This window comes from Loxodonta africana, chromosome X (assembly GCF_030014295.1).
Source record: "Loxodonta africana isolate mLoxAfr1 chromosome X, mLoxAfr1.hap2, whole genome shotgun sequence".
Lineage (NCBI taxonomy): Eukaryota > Metazoa > Chordata > Mammalia > Proboscidea > Elephantidae > Loxodonta > Loxodonta africana.
Genome location: NC_087369.1, coordinates 18,289,645 through 18,309,644, shown reverse-complemented (window position 1 = coordinate 18,309,644; position 20,000 = coordinate 18,289,645). Strand labels below are relative to the sequence as shown.

The following is a 20,000-nucleotide window of genomic DNA, read 5'->3' as shown; positions in this document are numbered from 1 at the left end:
CCGGAAATTTATCTGTTTCCTCTAGGTTTTCAAATTTTTTGGAGTACAGTTTTTCATAGTATTCTGTTATGATCCATTTTATTCAGTTGATTCTGTTGTGACGTCACCCGTCTCATTTCTTACTCGATTATTTGCACCTTCTGTTTTGTCAGTTTGCCCGTGGTTTTTCGATTTTATTGATCCTTTCAAAGAACCAGCTTTTAGTTTGATTCTTTCTATTATTTTTCTGTTCTCTGTTTCATTTATTTCTGCTCTAATTTGTATTATTTCATTTCTTCTGGCGACCTTGGGCTTCTTTTGCTGCTCACTTTCTAATTGTTTGGGCTGTAGGGTTAATGTTTTGATTTTTGCCCTTTTTTCTTTTTTGATGTGTGCATGTATTGCTATAAATTGACCTTTGAGCACTCTTGGTGTGTCACAAAGCTTTTGGTACGATGTGTTTTTATTCTCCTTTGATTGTAGGAATTTTTTAATTTCATCTTTGATTTCTTCTATTACCCACTAGTTTTTAAGCAAGGCGTTATTCAGTTTCCACATATTTGATTTTTTTTCCTTGTTCTTCCTGTTACTGATTTCTACTTTTAGAGCATTGCGATCAGAGAACACGCTTTGTATTGTTTCCAAGTTTTTTAATTTGTTGAGACTTGCTTTGAGCCCTAAAATGTGGTCTATTGTGGGGAATGATCCACGAGCATTGGAGAAGAATGTATACTTTGCCGCTTATTGGGTGAAGTGTTATGTGTATGTCTGGGAGGTCGAGTTGGTTTTTGTGGAGTATGGATCTTCTTTGTCTTTGAGTTTCTTTCTAGTTTTGTCCTTCACTGGAGGTGGTATGTTAAAGTTTCCTACTACTATGGTGGATGTGTTTATTTCTCTTTTCAGTGCTCTTAGAGTTTGTTTTATGTATTTTGAAGCTCTGTCATTGGGTACGTATATATTATTATGTCCTCTTGGTGGATTGTGTGTATAATGTCCTTCCTTGTCTTTTATGATGGATTTTGCCTTAAAGGCGATTGTCAGAGATTAATATTGCCACTCCTGCACTTTTTTGGTTGTTTGCTTGATATATCTTTTTCCATCCTTTAGGTTTTAGTTTATTTATATCTTTGTGTCTAAGATGCATTCTTGCAGACAGTTTATCAATTAAAAAAAAAGGCTGTATTTTTTAATCCATTTTATGACTCGTCTCTTTACTGGTGCCTTTAGGTCGTTTACATTCAGTGTGATTATCACTAGTTATAAGTTTATCGCTGTCATTTTGTTAGGCTTTTTGTGTGTGTGTGTGTTGGTGGTTTCTTCCACTTAATTTTCTGAGCTGAGTTCTTTTTGATTGTGCAGTTTCTTTTCATTTACTTTGTTGTTGGTTTTGTGTGTACTTAGTCTTTATGATTTTTTTTTTTTTTGATGAGTAAATTTGCTAACTTCCTTTCTGGGTACCCTGAAATTTACCTTTGTCTTCCTTCCTACTTTCTCTTAACTTTTACGATGGGATTCCAAGAGAAGGTGGAAGCCTTGGGATCTGTGGGAGTGTGATCTTTGTGGCCTGTGGAGGCCCTGTGGCCTCCCCTGGGGCTTTGCTGACATTTCCAGGAGCCTGCTGTAGAGATCTGCAGGCCACAAGGTCTGGCCTCTCCAAGTCGCCTAGGGAGTTTAGGGCCAGGGCCATTCAGCTGTCTCTTGATGTCTGTGGTGATCTCTGTCCTGAAGTGAGAGGCTTATCCAAACTACTTTTTCTCTGTAAGAAGTGCCTTTTAATTTTCCTAGTTTTAATTCCCACTTGTCCCAACTCAGTGTGAATTTTTAGGATGTGTGTTTATGTTCACTTGATACCGAGCACCTGGCTCTCAGTGATGTGCCATTTCTGTGGATTTTGGCTACTTGGCTGTCTGCATGGAGGCACTCCAGCTTGAGTGTCCCTTGCCTGCCACATGGTTGGTCCCCTCGCCTCCATTACAGTGCCATCTTCTTGCCGTGTGCACCACAAGCCATGGAAGCTGCACTCAGACACTCCCTTCTGTTCCGGAAGTTTCACTTTGGTTTATATTTTCCCTTCTGTTTATTTGTAACTTTCATAGAGTCTTGTTTTTAACAAAAATGTTTTAAATAAGATGTTAGTATCTGAATTCACTCTCTTACAGCTTTTGTTCTCTTTTTTCCCCTCCCTTCTCCTTCAGACTGTCTGCTTATGGGATATAAATGCAGGACCAAAGGAAGGCAAAATCGTGGATGCGAAAGCAATCTTCACTGGCCATTCGGCTGTTGTGGAGGATGTGGCCTGGCATCTGCTCCACGAGTCTTTGTTCGGATCCGTCGCTGATGATCAGAAACTTATGATGTAAGGCGGAAAGTTCAGCGGGGAGTTAGACGGGTACCCTGAGGGACCATCAGTGATTGTTGTGGACTCTGGTTTGAGTTCTTCTTTTTAAGTTATGTCAGCAGCAGTTTTATTGTGGTATAATTGCCTGATGATAAACTGCACACATGTATGTAATGGCCTTTTGACAGGAGAGTCACTGTGCTCTATGAACCAGTACAGTTTCTTATTTACAGAAAGAAAAAAAGACGTGAATGGGAAGAAACATGTCGGGGCTTGGCTGATAGCAAAGTCAGGATCAGGGTGGCTTCAGCTGGAGATGAGGGAGGAAAATGATTCAGTCAGGGCATGGTGCAGCACTGGATTCAGCTGCCTCTGATAACTTTTTAACCTTATAAAGAAAATACTTGTGGCCAAAAGGACAAGACTAGGTTGTAGGTATCAAATTGTTTCATTATCTCCTAGAAGTCTGTACTTTTGTGTGGGCTCGAAATAGTTCGTAGTTAAAACAGAGGACTCTAATGAGAATTCTTAGTTTGTTCTGAGGTTAGGGTTGATCGTTTCAGTTGGGAGTGCTAATTTCCCGTTCCCTGTGTGTTTGGCCTTGGTATCGAGGTGAGCTCCTGCAGCAGTGCTGGCACTTGTGGGGTGCTGCTGTCTTGGAGAAGAGCAGGGGTGTGGGACCAGCTGGTGAGGTGTACTCTTCCCCACGTGTGCTGGCTTTGTATCTTTGTGTTTTTAGATGGGACACCAGATCCAACACCACCTCCAAGCCAAGTCACTTGGTGGATGCTCACACAGCCGAGGTCAACTGCCTGTCATTCAATCCCTACAGCGAGTTCATTCTAGCAACAGGCTCTGCGGATAAGGTTTCTGAAGTTTTTGCAAACTTGGTGTTTACAAACCCAAATGTTTTTGGGCCTTACTTAGATGTTTTAACCTTATCTTACGTAAAGTACCAGAAATAAATTCATTTTGTTATTTTTTTTCTTCAGACGGTAGCTTTATGGGATCTGCGTAATTTAAAATTAAAACTCCATACCTTTGAGTCACATAAAGATGAGATTTTCCAGGTATGTAACAGTTTTCTGGTATTTGTATGTCAGATTTTAGTAACTATTTGGTAGGGGAAATTTTTAATTTTTTCCAACTGTATGGCAGGCATGGGACGTTGCATTTTTAAAAAGCTACTCTTAGTTGTACTATATTAATAAACTAGTGGAGATTTTTTGAGAAGCCAGTTCTGAAGTAGAAGAAAAAGCCTTGCAAAACAGGATCAGTTTAAAAAGCGAAATCCAGGGACTGTTCAGTTGAGGCATGCCAGGTTGGTGGGTCCACAGGGGAAAGATGTCTGCCCTGTACGGGACAGATTTGCTTAGGTTAAGATAGACCTCACTGAGAACCATCAGTGCTTCTGCGATAGTTATGGGGCTGAATAAGCTCATTGGGACGCCTCCTGAGAGCCTGCCTAGCTGGGGAGTGTGCCCTTCACGGCAGTAGGCCAGGAGATGGGCCCTTTCAGAGCACCTGAAAGGCTAGAAGGGGGTGAGGGCCCTGGCTGTGACCGTGGGCCTGGCCCAGAGAAGACACAGAATGGGAAAAACTGCTAATAAGCACAGTTTTCACAAACCTAGAAATGCATGATTTCTGAAATACATTTTCAAAATATGTATTGTTAGGTCCACTGGTCTCCACATAACGAAACCATTCTGGCTTCAAGTGGTACCGATCGCCGCCTCAATGTGTGGGATTTAAGGTAACTTAGAATCTATTGACAAGAGATTGCACAAATATGCTAATCTGACAGATTACACAATAGTTGATAAACTATAAGAGCAATTCACTAATCTGCTTTAATAAACCTAATATTAAAGTAACTACTAAGTACTTTGAAGATCTTTTGCTCCATAAAATAGAGGTGAACCACTGAGTCAACAGATCAACTATAAAATGCATTTCTGTTTTCTAGTGATATTCATGCATGTGCACACGCACACGAGTGAGTATCCATCCAGGGCGCACTTTAACATCCAAATGATTGTATTTAAAACACTTGCTGTAAAAGGCATCACCATGTTGTTCCTGTCTGGAGTCTGAGAGTGTACTGGCAGGATTGTTCTTAAAGTCATAGTTTTTTATTGAAACCTGTGAGAGCCTGAACTCGATGGGACTGCTTTGTTTTTCCGGGTCTCAGAGGTTTTTCACCTTTGACAGGGTGCAGTCTTACCACTTTTCTATCACTCGTTTCATTGCAGAATATTTGCGTTTTCTTCTCTGACAGGTTTCTGCCTTACACAGGGTCCAGCTTTCACAGGATTTACTCATTTGCTCACCATTTATTCAGCAGGTGTGGGCTCCTGCTGTGCGTTGTGTAAGGCTGATGGTAGCCTCGTGAACAGACAAGCACAGCCCATGCTGTCAGAGACCTTAGATTCTTCCGGGGGCTTAATTCTATATATAAGTTTCTCCCAATTCTTCAAGTTCCTTGACCAGAGTTGATGTGGATGTTCTGAGAATATCAGGTTGCTTTCCTTTTTTGGTTTGGGCCTTTAGAGCCACTAAACTAAACTAATCCATAACATGGCATCGTCTTAAGTTTAAATCATTAACTTAGAAAAAAAAATAATTTCCACTGTGTTAAATTTATTGCTTTCAAGCGGACTAAATTTAGTATGTTGAAACCAAGGCTGCCTTAATTATAGAGACAGAAGACTCATCCTTCCGTATCTGGGACAGAGACGTTGCTGAATAAAGTCCTTTTTTATAAAGCTTCTAAACATCGAAGGTTTGGGGTTCTTACGGAACAATCTCTGGCCCTGTTGGATACTTGAAAATACAGAAAATCTGTAAGCAGACATTTCAGTATATTCTGCCTCCATTTTATTTAGAAAAAAATTTTAATAGTAAAATTAAAAATCTAAAAAAGACATAGTTGTCATGTGAAGGGTACAACAAGGTCTGGAAGTCTCATGCCCTGGCAACTGAATTGCTCCCAAATGTGCCAGTAATAAACTTGGAGGCATTGTGTAATTTATTCTTAAAATTCATTTATGACTTTTGCTGTTACATTAGATAAAATCAAGGTGGTCATTGTTAGCGACTGTACTCATGACAGAGGGAGGAGAAACTTAACTGGCAATCCCACGTGTTTGGGTTTCTTTGATTAGCTTTATGAAGAGGGACAAAAAATATTTCGAAGGTTCTGTGTTTTGGCTCTTTTTCCGACAGTTTTTACTAGCAGGGTTCAGCTTTGGGCTAGATAAAAGGTAGGGCTGATATTGGTGTGTAATTTTGATTGAGTGCTGTCACCTTGGGCTGCGGGTGAGTTCTGCAAACCGAAGTCTTGCAGAGAAGAACGAAGTAAAACTGAAAACCTTTCTTTGGCTTATACCACCCGTGATGAAAGTTCCGTGCTCTGTTGCCGTATCTTAGATCTGTAGGACTGCTGCGTGGTCTTACCGCACTGCTGGGATGAAAAAGACTGCGCATTAGTCTCGTTTAGATCTTTTATATACTTCTCACCTTTCATTCTAAGACAGTAAGCAGCACGGTTACAGTAGTGACTGAATTTTAAGGTAACGTTTATTGTTAACAATTTCTCATCCTCTTGCTTCAGTTATGAACATCTTACCCCATTTCTAGAATTCAATTATGAACAAGTCTTAGCCCAGTTGTAGAAAGTAACATTCTATACCCTCCTACCAAAACTATATGAAAATTAATTGATATCAGTGTGGCAATAAGCAGCTGTTTTTCAGGTGAGTTGAATATGGGTGTTCGTATGTTTGTGTTTGGGCGTGTTTTAGGGTGTGCCTTCTGAGCTGATAAAGGCTTTGTGTACATTCGTGCTATAGGAAATGTCAGTACTAAAAGCATTGTGTTCTTTCTTAACAGTAAAATTGGAGAAGAACAATCAGCAGAAGATGCAGAAGATGGGCCTCCAGAACTCCTGGTACATGTTGACTTTCTTGCACAAGATGAAATGTCATCTGCAGATTGGGTTATTTGTAATGGGTCTGTTTATCTTGATAACGTGTCCGAACTTCAAGTTCTAACTTTTTTTTTTTTAGTTTATTTTTTTGTTGTTGAGAATATACGCAGCAGAACATCAAGTTCTAGCTCTTGAAGATGATTTCAAAATGGAAGTCTTGAAGGTTATCTTGACCATGTTTCAGTATTTATTGGAACTAGTAAATTATAGCCCAGTAGGTTTTTAAGAATTTTCCACTTAAAAGTAGTTTGAGATATCCTGGAAAATAGTGGGTAGTAATTTCGCACTGATTTCAATTGTAGTATTCCTGAAGTTTTTGGGGGGGAGAGGGGAGTGTATTGATACTGAATTAGCAATACTTAACACTTCAAGTATGGGTATTCTTAATGACCATGATTTTTAAGTTTCCTACCGAGAAAATGAATGCTTCATCCATCTGACTGATGTCAGCAATGCCCAGCCATCTCCCTCCTGTTTGTCCTTCAGTTATCTTCGCGTGTAAGCCCCCCTACCCAGGTTCACCTGATGGTGTCCATCCTTGTCCGTCTGTCTCTCAGAGACCTTCAGGGCCTACTTCAAGTCACTTTTCTCTGAAGCGTTGCCAGCCTTAGCAGTGGTTTCCTTGTCCTTGCTTTAAATTCAACACTTATCTCACCCGTCATTTGGCACATAACCAGTCATTGCTCTGTGATGTCTGTTTTCTTTAGCTCTTAGTCCTATAGGGTCACTGTGAGTCGGAATAGACTCGACGGCAGTGGGGTTTTTTTAGGCCTTTATTTAATTGGTTGTACACTGGTCCTCTGTCCACCAGTTTTAAAAGGTAAAGAAGGCCCTTGCGAGTAAGCCCAAGTTTTATTCTTCTGCTTAAAGAACAAGGTTTCTCAACACACTGCTGCCCTGTACTGATGGCAGCAAAAACCAAAAGCCTATTGCCGCTGAGTCAGTTCCAACTCATTACACTGAGCGACTTCTTTAAAATCTGTTTTGCGAAGCAGGGTTTGATGGTTTTTAAGTATTTTCTAGATACGGTGTAGCAACCAGCTATTTTTCCTCAGCTATTTGACTTCTTCCTTTAGCATACTGTTTTCAAGGTTTCCAGCTCCTTTGCTGTTGCAGGGAGAGGAGAATGTATTACTTTGTATGTGGTGGCTCTGCAACAATATCATGGTCCTTGATAAAATCCACTAGGATGTTGACTCTTTTCATTAAAAAAAAAAAAAATTTTTTTTTTGCCTGAAATCAAGGGACATGAAAATACCATAAACTGGAGGCTGACTCTAACTAATATAACAATAAGTTGTATTGATGATTCAATTTCTGTATATATTCCAAGGCAGCGAGCTTACCATATTTTTTCACTTGTGTACCCCCTTAAGGGTATTATGAAAAGCTGTTTATCCATCTTCCATTCTTGAACTGATAAAATTATCAGGTAAAATGGTTACATTGCATACAACTAGACAAGAGAGTCCATTGTTGAACAAGAACGCAGTCAGACTTTCTGCCACAAAGTGTGACTTTCTACTTTGAAACAATGCATTAATACTGCCCTTGTGACAACTGTTTCTTTGGAATCTTAATCCTAAAGTAAATAAAGCACAGAGCTTTCCCATGAGGTGGTCTCCAGTGAACTCTAGCCTCCTTCCTTCATTTCTCAGCAGAGCTCTCTTGCCTTCGCCCTCACTGGGACTCTGGAGCTCTGCTTTTGGAGCCCCAAGGGCTTTCTCACCCTGGGCCAGTGCACCTTGGCTGATTGAGGGTGGGTGACCAAGGAGGGGCGAGATGTACCTTTGCTTTGGGAAAGTGAATCTGTGAAAGGGGTTAGAGAATCGGAGACTCCTCGGGTAGGCCAACTTCAGGGAATGACTATCTGGAAATGCGTTATTTAAACACTTGCACCTAACTGTGTATGTTAGAGGACTCTAGAGTTAATGCTTACTGCACTGGGTATGGAAATGGCATCGTGGTCATGCAGGACAATGTCATTAGGCTTATGAGAAAGCAGGCTGGAGGACTTAATGGTGAAGTATCCAATTTGCAACTTTCAGGTAGTTCAGCAAGTGTGTGTATGTTTGTGTGAACATGGATGGATAGAGATAAAAGAAAGTGTATGTAGCAAAATACTAGTATTTGGTGAAACTAGGTGAAGGGTATATGGGTGTTAATTGTACTGTTCTATCAACTTTTCTGAAAGTTTGGAAATTTTCAAAATACTAAGTGGTAAGGGCTAGATTACTGACCCTATACCTCCTCCCTCCAAACCATGGGAACAGGATCTCCGAGTTGAAAGACCCGTGGTATAAAAACAAACTTTTAAAATCTTTAATGGATACAAGTGTCAGATTACCGTGACAGCATATGAAATGAAGGCTTTTTTTTGTTGTTGTTCTTATTAACAGTTTATTCATGGAGGACACACCGCCAAGATCTCAGATTTTAGTTGGAACCCCAATGAGCCTTGGGTTATTTGCTCGGTGTCTGAGGATAACATCATGCAAATATGGCAAATGGTGAGCTAAAAAAATTGTTTTTCCTGGATAGGAGACATTTACAGTGATATAGCAGACATTTTTCAAATATTTAGGTGCATATTGTACCAAGTATTTATAGAAAAGAGAATTTCAACCATTTTGACAACACAACGTTTAGTTCAGTACTAGGGCTTTATCCACCATTTCTATCACCTGTGGGTGGGGAGAAATCTCTATATAAACACACAGATGTAGATGCAGCTTCTGCGCCACTGTTTGTGACTGGCGCAGTGTTTTGTCAGGTGGCATCTCTACTGTGTCGTGGCCATGAAGGATACCGGAGGAAAATGTCAAGGCAGTCAAATGGCACTGAGTTTTCTGATGATGAGCACTGAGTACTTGACCTTTTGAAGATCTTTTGTTGCTAACCAACCTTTTTAGCAGCATCAGGGCTATCGTTCCCCCCGGGTGTTTCAAAATGCTTTTGGAAAACTTTTTATGAACAGTAATTGAAAAAAGTTGTATGTAGGTAGCTTTGTATGTATGTGTGTGGAATTACACAATTGCAAATAATTTCTGAGAATACTGGCCTACCTTTTCTCATGAAATTATTGATGTTGGTGGGGGGGGGGGAACCACGAAAACGAAACTGGTAAATAAATCACCCTAGGAATGTGCCCATATTTAATTTCTAATACTGAAACACGTTGTTCAATGAATCCTAAGATCTAGTCAGACAGAATTATGACATGCCGTTTTTAGATGCTTTTATAAAAACCACGGGAGTTTTACCTACAGACTTATTTGGTTTTCTCCAGGCTGAAAACATCTACAATGATGAAGAGTCAGATGTCACAGCATCGGAACTGGAGGGGCAAGGATCTTAAACCCCAAGGCCAAGAGATTTTTCTGTTGAATGAAATGTTCCATGAATGCTTGCCTTATCGAGCGCCAAAAAGGCATTGTATAGTAGGAAACGTGAGTGGGTGGCATGACGTTCTTTACCTTTGATTCTAGCACTTTCAAGTGAGCTGTTGCGTACTGTATCATATTGTAGCTGTTAGGGAAGAAAGGGATGTTGCTTAAGAGAAAGCATCTTCTTTGTTTTAAAGTACAAGTAGCAGGGGTACTGCCTTTGATTCCACTGTTTTAAGTCCTTGTTTTCTCAAACTAAATGCTTGCTGTTCCCAAATATGCAAGAATAACTTTTACACTTTTTCCCTCCAATACTTCTTGATTGGCTTTGCATAAATAAAGTTTTAAAATAAATTTCGTTTTCTTCTTTTAGGAGCATGCTAAAGAGTAGAAATGGGTCAAATTTGACTTTGCCTCCAGTTTCCTTGTTTTATAAGTGAGGAAGCTGTTAATGCATACACGTAGAACTTTTATTACGTTTCTTTCCAGGGCACATGCTTGTCCTAATCCAGAATGGGGGAAGAGGGGCTAGTCATCTATTTGGTGGTTGATTTGTAAAAAAAAAAAAAAAAAAAAAAAAAACACACCGTTCAACCCATATGCTCTTTGTGCCTTCACTTGGGCAGTTTTAAACAGACACTAGCTTTCTCCCCAAGAGATGAAAGCTTGTTTGCTCCTATAGCAGGACTCATCAAAGGGGACACGCCAGCCTGCAATTTGGCCTCTTGGCCTGTTCTTGCAGGGCCTACCAGGTAGGAATGGTTTTCTTATTTTTAAAGGGTCATTTAACAAAGAAATATGGAATGCCAACCCCTCTTTATAGGATTACATGTGCTTAAGCCTAAGACCCTTGCTATGTTCAAGTATCCCTTGTTGTCCAAATAGGTGTATGCTGAGGCCAGCTGAGACTGCGGAAATGTGGAGTCCCTGTAGGTTTCAAAAGTCTTGACAGAAGCTGTGCTCTGTAATTCTAGAGCCCTCTATTTTAAAGGGAAAAATAGGTACTAATCAGGTACATAAAATGAGATTTCCCTCAACCAAGCAGAAGATTGTTGGTTCGTACAATAATTAAGCTGTTTTAAAACCTGAGAAAGCAGCTATCTACAAGTCTTAGGACCTGATTCTCCTCATAGAATTAAGGACACACAGGTAACAAAAAATACACAGAAGCTGTGAAATTTCTCATACATATTTACTGAAGCTATACAGAATTGAGTAGATAAAATCAGATTCACATCAGTGAAAAATCTCTACAAAATGTCTTTGAAAAGCAAAACAAGACTGCCTCTTAATTCATATCCTCATGAAAGATGTGGGCTGTAAAAATAAAGCAGTGTGTTTAGCACAAACTAGAAGATATCTGCATCATTTTTTTCACAGTTATTACCATCTACAGTCTGAAAGAGGTAGATTTTTCTGCAACACCTGAGAATTGAATTGTGATCACCAGGTGTAATAAAGGCAGTTGCATACATACATACACACATAACTCAAAATCACTGGTCTCAAGACCAAGAAATGTATTCTTATAGTCTGAGGATGAAATGGTCCATTATCGAAGACTCAGGTTTGTTCTACACCTTGGAGTCTGTCACTATAAACAGTACAAATCAAGATTCCGTGATGGTGCAACAAATGCAGTTTGAGTGAGTGAACATTTAAACCTTTTCTGAGCCTAGTAGCATTACAGTGTTCTAGAATACGGGAGATACAGGGTGTGCTACAAAGCCACAACACTGGGCTGGTGAGGTGATTGCTTTGGGAGAGTGTCCTCCTCAGAGGGCCGTGTTTTTAGTCTTCACAGGGTAATGGGAAGAGAGATTCAGAAAGGACACCAAATGCATCCCCAACAGAGTCCATGTCCTTTAAACACCATGATAGCGTCTAGCTACAAATACATCGTAAGCCGTAAGCAGCAGGCCAAGTACTATAATCGCATTTGCTTAACAAAGCCCTTGAAAATAAGCCACAGGTCCAAGATTCACAATCGTCCACACACAACAAGTACCACAGAGCGACACGGTGGGCCACAAAGCTGGCTGAATAAAATGCCACAAGCTGTACACCTCGAAGAGTTCCTGTGAAAACTGATCATTACTACTAATTTTAAGGTAGATTACACTTCTGCTATATACCTTCATCGATGAGTCCCGTATTTCCTCTCGCAGCCGAAGGGGGAGTACTTACAAAAGGCTGCAAGAGGCTGTTTTTGTTTCTGCTTCCGCCTCATTTTGACAGTAATGAGATAACCTGCTTTGCAGGTATCTCGTCCTCTGCTCTCTAGACCTTGATGAAAATGATGGGCGGTGGAAGCTGAGGTATAATCCTCCACTCCAGTGCTGCTTGCCATGTATTGGCAATTTTCAATTCTTTCAGCCCAGTTTAGACCATGAATGTGACAGGACCTCACAGAGAACTTTAACAAAGAGAAAACTTTAACTGGACAGAAGAGAACAGTTTATTCACTCCAGTAATCAATTTAAGAAGTGTCAGTTTGATAGTTTTGCTCAGTGGAATGTCTAGCAGAACGTTTTTTACAAAAAGTATTTCAATGCAAATTATACCAGGGACACAACTTTCATCAGTGCAGCCTGATTAATCATTTCCATAATTTAGCCACATTCGACACTGGGGAAAAAAAGCCAAAGTTAAGGAAACTAACGCAAAAGTTACGTGCTTTAATTTAGCATTTCCCCCATTCCAAGTGCAGGGACCTTGATAATACTTTTTTTTTTTTTTTTTAAATCACAGTATATAAGAAAGGGGTGAGAAATAGACTGAAAGCCTACACAAATCACGACTGACACCCTGCCAAGTTTTCCCAAAGTAAAAATGTTTGTTCCAGTCTTTTATGTTTTGGAAATGGAATCAGTTTCCTCCTAACTGAAACTGATTTCTGAAAACTGATGTCGTTTCCTACTAGCAAAACATTCTCAGAACAGTTGAACACCAACCTGCACGAAACCAGAAGGTAACAGACGGACTTTTTGCCTGTTGAAAGCTACCCATGAATTTACCCTCGTCTTAAACTGACGTGAACAGTTGTTTTCAGAGCATAACCAGCTTTCCGTGGAAGTGGAGAATAGTACCAAATCCCAAATTGAAATCAAGTAAGACCAATACCCTCTGCAGTCAGCCTTCAGGTGGTGCAAATCCCACACACCTGTTCTCACCTGAAACCTAAGCTTGTTTGTCCAGTGTTTTGCCTGTATGTACTACTTGGTTTACAAGAGACATCTTTATATACATACCCTACCACAGCTTTGAAGGGTTTGAGGCTTGTGGCCATCTCAATTTGTCAAGTGATATATTAACAGAAAGCCAATTTAGATTAAATACGCTTGGCTTGCTTCTGATCCAGCACTAGAGTTTTATTTTTCACTTGGCATTTAAATGGGCTGTTTAGACAAAACTAATCATCTTTATGTTTTCTTTTGTTGAATCATATTAAGGGGAAGCCAGGAAATTTAATAGTTTTCACATCAAGGAAACATTATCAGAACAGAGTTCCCTGGTAATGGTGGGTCCTGTCCTGACTGAAATTTCAATTATGGGCAAGGAGCAGGGAAAAGGACCAGGCAATGAGTGCATGCATTCCAGTGAAGGGGAAAATGAGGCAGATGTGCAACACAGCTGAGGAAAAGGTAGAGATTCAAAAGAGACTGCTAAGCCGCCTCCTGTACCACCACATTAAGTCCAGTAGTTCTAAGAAAAATACAGTTATGGTAGAAAAAGTAAGAAAGTTCTCACCACAAAACCAACAGTTAACTACTAGCAGAGAAAGTTATACACAAAATCTCTCTCGATACAGTGATCACACACTTAGTCAAGGGAATCAATGCCTGGAATTGTGCCAGCGCACAGGGTCTCTCGGGCAGCCTCGGGCTCTGCCGCCACAGGGGCTCTGGGGGCACCAACGGAGGCCAGGCTCGGCTCCTTGTGGGGCTCCAGGGCAGCGCAGGGCTGTGACGCCGGCACCATTAACTCCACGTCTGCTGCTCGGACCGAGACCTGCCGTTTAAGGACTTCCACCTTCTCGTTGAGCTCATTTCTTTCAGTCTGAAGAGCTCTACACAGCTTCTCCAACCGTTCCAGTTTTATCTGAAAGGCCTTGTATTCTTTATCTCGGACAGTCTTCTGTAAGGAAAACAATTTTTGTAACCTTGTTAAACAGGTTATTGTATAAAAAAATAAAAAAATCTGAGCCATGTTGCAAACTATCACCTCTTGAACATGTTCAATTTTTTAAACTTTATTTATTGTGCTGTAAGTGAAAAGTTTACAAATCAAGTCAGTTTCATACAAAAACATACATATGCCTTGCTATGTACTCCTAGTTGCTCTCCCCCTAATCAGACAGCACATTCCTTGTCATCTCCCCTCCAGACAGGAGCTGCCCTCATGGTCTCATGTGTCTACTTGGGCCAAGAAGCTCACTCCAGTATCGTTATCTATCTTATAGTCCAGTCCAATCCCTGTCTGGAGGATTAGCTTCAGGAATGGTCCCAATCTTGGGCTAACAAAGGGTCCGGGGACCATGACCTCCGTGGTCCTTCTAGTCTCAGTCAGACCATTAAGTCTGGTCTTTTGACGAGAATTTGGGGTCTGCATCCCACTGCTCTCCTGCTCCCTCAGGGGTTCTCTGTTGTGTTCCCTGTCAGGGCAGTCATCGGTTATAGCCGGGCACCATCTAGTTCTTCTGGTCTCAGGCTGATGTAGTCTGATTTATATGGCCCTTTCTGTCTCTTAGACTCATAATTACCTTGTATCTTTGGTGTCCTTCATTCTCCTTTGCTCCAGGTGGGTTGAGACCAATTGATGCATCTTAGGTGGCTGCTTGTTAGCATTTAAGACCCCAGACGCCTCTCACCAAAGTGGGATGCAGAACGTTTTCTTCATACATTTTGTTACGCCAACTGACCTAGATATCCCCTGAAACCATGGTCCCCAAACCCCCGTCCCTGCTACTCTAGCCTTCGAAGTGAACATGATCAGTTTTTAAAAACACCTCTGAACATTCTATGTAGCTTCACTGCATACGCATCTGAGTATACCAATCGATATTTCACATAGTAATACTGTTCTAGGGCAACACAAGTTACCTCTTTGCTGCGTTTCTTAAAAATAACCAAAATCCACGTAGCTTTTAAAAAAACACTTTGTATTGATGGAATATTGAAGAAATTCAAGACGTCAGTCACAAAGACCAGCAGAACTAAGTTTTAGAGGCCGAATTAAAAACAAAAAGGAGTCACCTTATTTCTATGTAATTTCTGTTCTGCCAATCTTTAGATGCGCATAAGATACCTGCATAAATATGCCCCAGCATTTTCTCTTGTGAGATGCTATGAACTAGTTAGTCCTATCAAGTTTCTGAATGTGTGAAATTTAGTGATTGCAAATGCATTCTATTTCAGCTTTATAGTAAGAGGGGCAAAAAGTATTTTGTTGCCTTTTTAAGAAGATTAAGTCAAGATAATCAGTTGGGTTGTTCGCTGTGTTCTCTCCACTGGGAAGTTCGTCCAGTGTTTCTCCAGGTGTGAGCCCCATCTTAACAGGCCAGCGTTTGATGCAAGTTTGAGAAACCACTGCTGCAGAAGCAAGCAAAACCTAGATGCTTTCCAGCTGTCTCCTACCCAAATCTGGCCTAAGGAACTGGGCAGTAAGCAGCTTGAATACCTCACTCAGTACCCTGCACCAACAACCTCAATTTCTGTTGGAAAAGGCATCATATAACCAAGTCTGCAGTTACCTGAGCCCTCACAAATTCTACTTTTAACACAGTCCTATCACAATCTTGTCGGTAACTCGTTACCCCGATAGGTTCCTGAAGTTAACGAGCCCCCTAAGAATACACCTTATTCATGAAAGACCACCTCACCTCTTCAGCCATCTGCAGAAGCGCTTTATTATTGTTTTCCCATTTGGTACGCCACACTATCGTTTCTTTTTCCAATTTTTTAATTTTCTTGGTCATCTGTAAATCAACATGATTGCAAATTTAAGTTCCATTTCTCACTTCTACACCCTGTCCTGCCACAAAACAAGTATTTTGTGTGTCCCTCCCCTCCTCCATCAGTGAGTGTGCGTGCCCCACCCAGCTGACAGCTGTGGAGGTCTTTGTAAAAGGAGCTGGGCCCGGCTGTGGGTAGCAGAGCCGATCTCAGAAGCTCCTCGGCTGACCACAGCAAGAACCAAAGCAAGGTTCCTATTATAAGAAAATCAAAGGTGATTTCCTCAACTCTGAGGAAGCAGCCTGTGGGAAAAGTCATCAGACACCAGGCTCTGGAACGCTTTCAGTTAAGGCTGGAATGCAAGCCCTCATTACAGCAGGGGTAGCAAGCAACGAGAGCCCCATCTCCCCAAGTTGTGTGAAAAAATGCATGCTTGTGAGTTTTCTGGAGAGATGGTCCATTAAATGAATTCATAGATTCTTGAATCTTGGGACTTGTTGGCCCTAAAAAAGATTAAGAATTGGTGCTCTACCACAACATCCAAGCCCACATCAGTTTCCCAACTAGGGGCAGCACAATTTAGGTAAGACTCCAGTGACCAAGAAACAAAGTACTTCATCCTTAGCTTTGGTTATCCTCATAACTTTCAAGGCTGTTTGACTTCATATTTTGCCAAAGATAAAATGGGTGCAAAAATAAGGGCAACGTGACTAAACCTAGGCTGCAAGAACCAAATTTTCAGAAATTCAGAATAAGCTGTATCTCTATGCCCTTCAATCAGCCACGTTTTCAATATTTGTATTCACTGTTGACCATTCAAACTGGGGCACTGAGCCAGGTGCTGTTAAGGGAAACAAAGAGAAGACAGAGCCAATAGCCTGGGCCCTGGGCAACTACACATACAACTGTAATACAAGGCAAACTGGGACAAAGGCCATGGGATAGCTCAGGGGAGATCAAGGCTGCGTGCTGACCTACAGTGATCTCTGTAGCCATAGCAGAGAAGAGCATGCTCCAGTCCAGAGGATTCTCCAGAAGGAGAGCTAACTGGGCGGTCCTTCTCTTAAATTCTGTTCCACCTCAATAGGCGAGCATGTGCTGCAGTCCAGCTAACACACTTCCACTGCCCCTGACACTGGACTGGGGCCTCAACGGAAGGACTGGCAGACAGAAGGCCTCTGCTGCTCACTGAATTCTCCAGATTACTGGGTCTAAAAATACCTGAAGGTGGTAATTTGAGCACTTAACATGTGCCAAGCACTGTTTGAAATACTCTATTTTATGAAAAGTGGGTATTTTTGTTGTCCTCATCTTTAATGACGAAGGAACAGAAAGGCACGGAAAGCTAAACAACTTGTCCACAGTTATACATTAAATGATGCAACTGGGCTATTAACCCAGGGACTTTGACTACCGAGCACGTGCTCTCAGCCGCTCCGTAAGAGCTAATAATACCTGCGACTAACACCAACTGAATGCTCACAAAGTGCCAGGCACTACTGTACTTATCCCCAGTTACCACCATTTCTAAAAATCCCCCGTTTAATAAGGATGGATGGATATGGACAGATGGATGGATGGACACGAAATTCATTTTGGTTGATACGTATATATCAACCAACCAAGATGTGTAATGACTCTTCTGGGCTTGCAGGTTTTTCCAGGGGAGTAATTACCTGAAGTGATTAAACAATAAACACAAACAAAAAAAAGCATCACTTTATTTCTAACAAATTTTATGTCACAGAGGAACTTTAATAAAGATAGAACTTCAAGAGCATAAGGGTCATTAGCTACGTGGGGTACACGGAGGGCAAGATGTGTGAAGATGCCAATGGAAGACCAGAGAAGAGAAAATTGAGACAGCATCATAACATACACTCGCCCACACAGTAATCATGCTTAAAAGCGTTTCTTATATAAATCTGCTTTTATGTAATATTCTACTAAAAATATGCAAGTACCTTTTCCATTTCCTGCCTGAAGGTTGTAAAAAGTTCATTGCTTTTTGCCATGGTAGTCTGGAATTCTTCAAACTTATCCATATAAAGAGAAAGCTACAGGAAAAAGTATTAAATATTCTGAGTTCCAGGTAGGCAATTTAAAACCCCAAAGGCGTTCAAAAGAACACAATATGGTTAAACACTGTTATAAGTGATAGAAATAAGAACAACGGCACACCCGATCCTTGAACACCAGAGATGGCTGAAATGCATTTAAACTTACTATTGCTGATGTAACCATCTTTCAACGCAAGTGTTGAAACTGCAGACATTTCCTAGCTCCGTCAATTATAATAAAACGCTGAAGTATAGCAGTATGGCTCGAAATTTCACACAACCATAATATGCTTTATGAACTATCCCCCACTTGCATTTAAAAAATTGTCCTTGGAAAAAGATCTTTCTTTTAGAATACCATGTGCATAATTCTTAACTTGGTATCAAGGATATCTCTTTCCTTAACACAGGCAGGAAAAATAAAACAGAAGCCAAAGAACTGGTTTGGTTGGGAAAGAAAGAATTCCGTGGGAATCTAGTTAAGAGAAAAAGAAGGAGTCACCTTTTTCTCAAACCCCTTGGAACAGGAGTTCAGGGAAGTGAGGGAGGCCCAAGAGGGGTGAGAACAGTTAGGGAAAGCTTCATGTCGGTGAGGCCTGGCCTAGGCCTCGGGATGGGCTGAATTAATGCATTCCAGAACAGATGGGAACCGTTCAGAGATGCCTAATGACATTTTCAGGATGAGGAAACAGAGGCCCAGAGGAACAGTGTGTTGCCCAAGATCACACAATACACAGACCAAAAGCAGAGGAGAATCAAAGCTCATCAGAGGCGGAACAAAAGCAGAAACAATGCTTCCGCCTTTCAGCAGCGACGCATCAGGAGCACAGCCCACCGTGGCCAGGCGGGCTGGGCCACACGGGAAGCGCAGGAGAAGCAAGTCCTGCCCTACGTGGGAGGAGGAGACAGACAGAAAGCAAGTGGCCCATGACGCGAGGCTGGAAGAGAGAACTACGAGACAGCCAAGCCAAGCCTGCAGGAAGTGAGGGTCCGGGCTAGGGCGATGGCAGCAGAAACGGAGATGTAGGGGCAAAGCGGAGGAGACTGTATGGCGGCCTGCAGAGGAGGCGCCCACTGCCAATGGCTCCAAGGCTCCTGGCCTGGTGCAATGGTGGTGCTCAGGCAGTAGGCCCAAGGGGCGCAGCTGTAGCAGTCGAGGGAAGTTAGAGGTTATGGCACTTTTCGCAAGGTACATTCGTATCGCAGATGGAACATCCAGGTAGAGACTGCCGCAACTGAGAGCTCAGAAATGGCAAGGACCATCCCACCGGGACACACGCGGCTGGGTCACCAAACAGTGGGTCGCCACACACCAGTGAGACCATGGTATCAGCAGCAAATGATCCAGAACACCACGGTAAGAGCAGGGGATGAAACTGGCTCAGGAAGGACAAGCACATTTAAGTAGCGTGGAGAAAAAGAGGTGCCGGCAAAGGAAACAAAATAACGATTAGATAAGACGACTCCGGATGAACACGACTGACAGTAACAAAAGTTTCACGGACAACACCATGACAACCTGAGCTGGACCGTGAGCGTGGTAAAAGGCTCCTCTGGAGCTATTCAAGAACATCTTCCGAAGCCATGTATAGACTTTATATACCTTCTCCACATTGATTCTCTTCTCCATTTATATGGTGAATTGAATTTACAGAGCAAATAAGAAAGGAGTTCAAATTTTCTAGAAGCATTCTGGCAAGATCATAACTTGTGGTGGAAAGTTCAAAAGATTTCTGACATTTAACTCCTCTTGAATTCTTACTGTAAGTTAGGCTCGCTTTATAGAAAATTACCACCAATGCCTTGTAAACATTCCCAGAGACAACAGCACTCGGGGGGGGACCCTGAAGACCACGCCAGTCTTGATAGACAGTATGTTTTATTTAGTCCTTACGCTAAAGGAACTCATTATAGAATCAACTATTTTTGTAAGTAATACTTTTTTCAACAAAAAGCATGTCCGATGGTTAACCTACCCATAACCGATTGCCATCAAGTCTATTCCGACTCATAGGGACCCTGTAAGGACAGAATAAAATTGCCCCATAGGGTTTCCGAGGCCGTAATCTCTATAGAAGCAGACTGCCACATCTTTCTCCTTCGGAGCAGCTGGGGGGTTTGAGCCACCGACCTTTCGGTTAGCAGCCAGGTGCTTAACCACTGTGCCACCAGGGCTTCTTCAATGTAATCTAGTTAACTCAGAAGAGGTGAGCTCTAGGGACAAAAGCCTAAGCTCGCCTGTCTGTAAGGACAGGGAAGTCCAGTCTTTCCTCTATCTTTTCTTTCGTGAGGAGA

General features: G+C 41.6%; 2 protein-coding genes across 4 annotated transcripts in view; one reads left to right on the top strand and one right to left on the bottom strand.

Annotated features, from left to right (window-relative positions):
* Nucleotides 1–12,485, top strand: part of RBBP7 (RB binding protein 7, chromatin remodeling factor) — a 30,835-nt gene extending 18,350 nt beyond the window's left edge. For both annotated transcript variants that reach the window (XM_003415968.4, XM_010595761.3), the window contains exons 6-12: nucleotides 2,175–2,335; nucleotides 3,057–3,183; nucleotides 3,310–3,387; nucleotides 3,994–4,070; nucleotides 6,209–6,266; nucleotides 8,705–8,815; nucleotides 9,595–12,485. In XM_003415968.4, coding sequence (XP_003416016.1) covers nucleotides 2,175–2,335; nucleotides 3,057–3,183; nucleotides 3,310–3,387; nucleotides 3,994–4,070; nucleotides 6,209–6,266; nucleotides 8,705–8,815; nucleotides 9,595–9,663 — 681 coding nt within the window. In that variant the 3' untranslated portion in view covers nucleotides 9,664–12,485. The remainder of the gene's footprint in view (nucleotides 1–2,174; nucleotides 2,336–3,056; nucleotides 3,184–3,309; nucleotides 3,388–3,993; nucleotides 4,071–6,208; nucleotides 6,267–8,704; nucleotides 8,816–9,594) is intronic.
* TXLNG (taxilin gamma) overlaps nucleotides 1,383–20,000 on the bottom strand; it is a 59,440-nt gene continuing 40,822 nt past the window's right edge. Inside the window, exons 8-10 of one of the 2 annotated variants that reach the window (XM_010595762.3) lie at nucleotides 17,610–17,702; nucleotides 15,573–15,668; nucleotides 1,383–13,828 (exon numbers count right to left, since the gene is read on the bottom strand). In XM_010595762.3, coding sequence (XP_010594064.1) covers nucleotides 13,514–13,828; nucleotides 15,573–15,668; nucleotides 17,610–17,702 — 504 coding nt within the window. In that variant the 3' untranslated portion in view covers nucleotides 1,383–13,513. The remainder of the gene's footprint in view (nucleotides 13,829–15,572; nucleotides 15,669–17,609; nucleotides 17,703–20,000) is intronic. The other variant, XM_010595763.3, reaches the window with a different exon arrangement.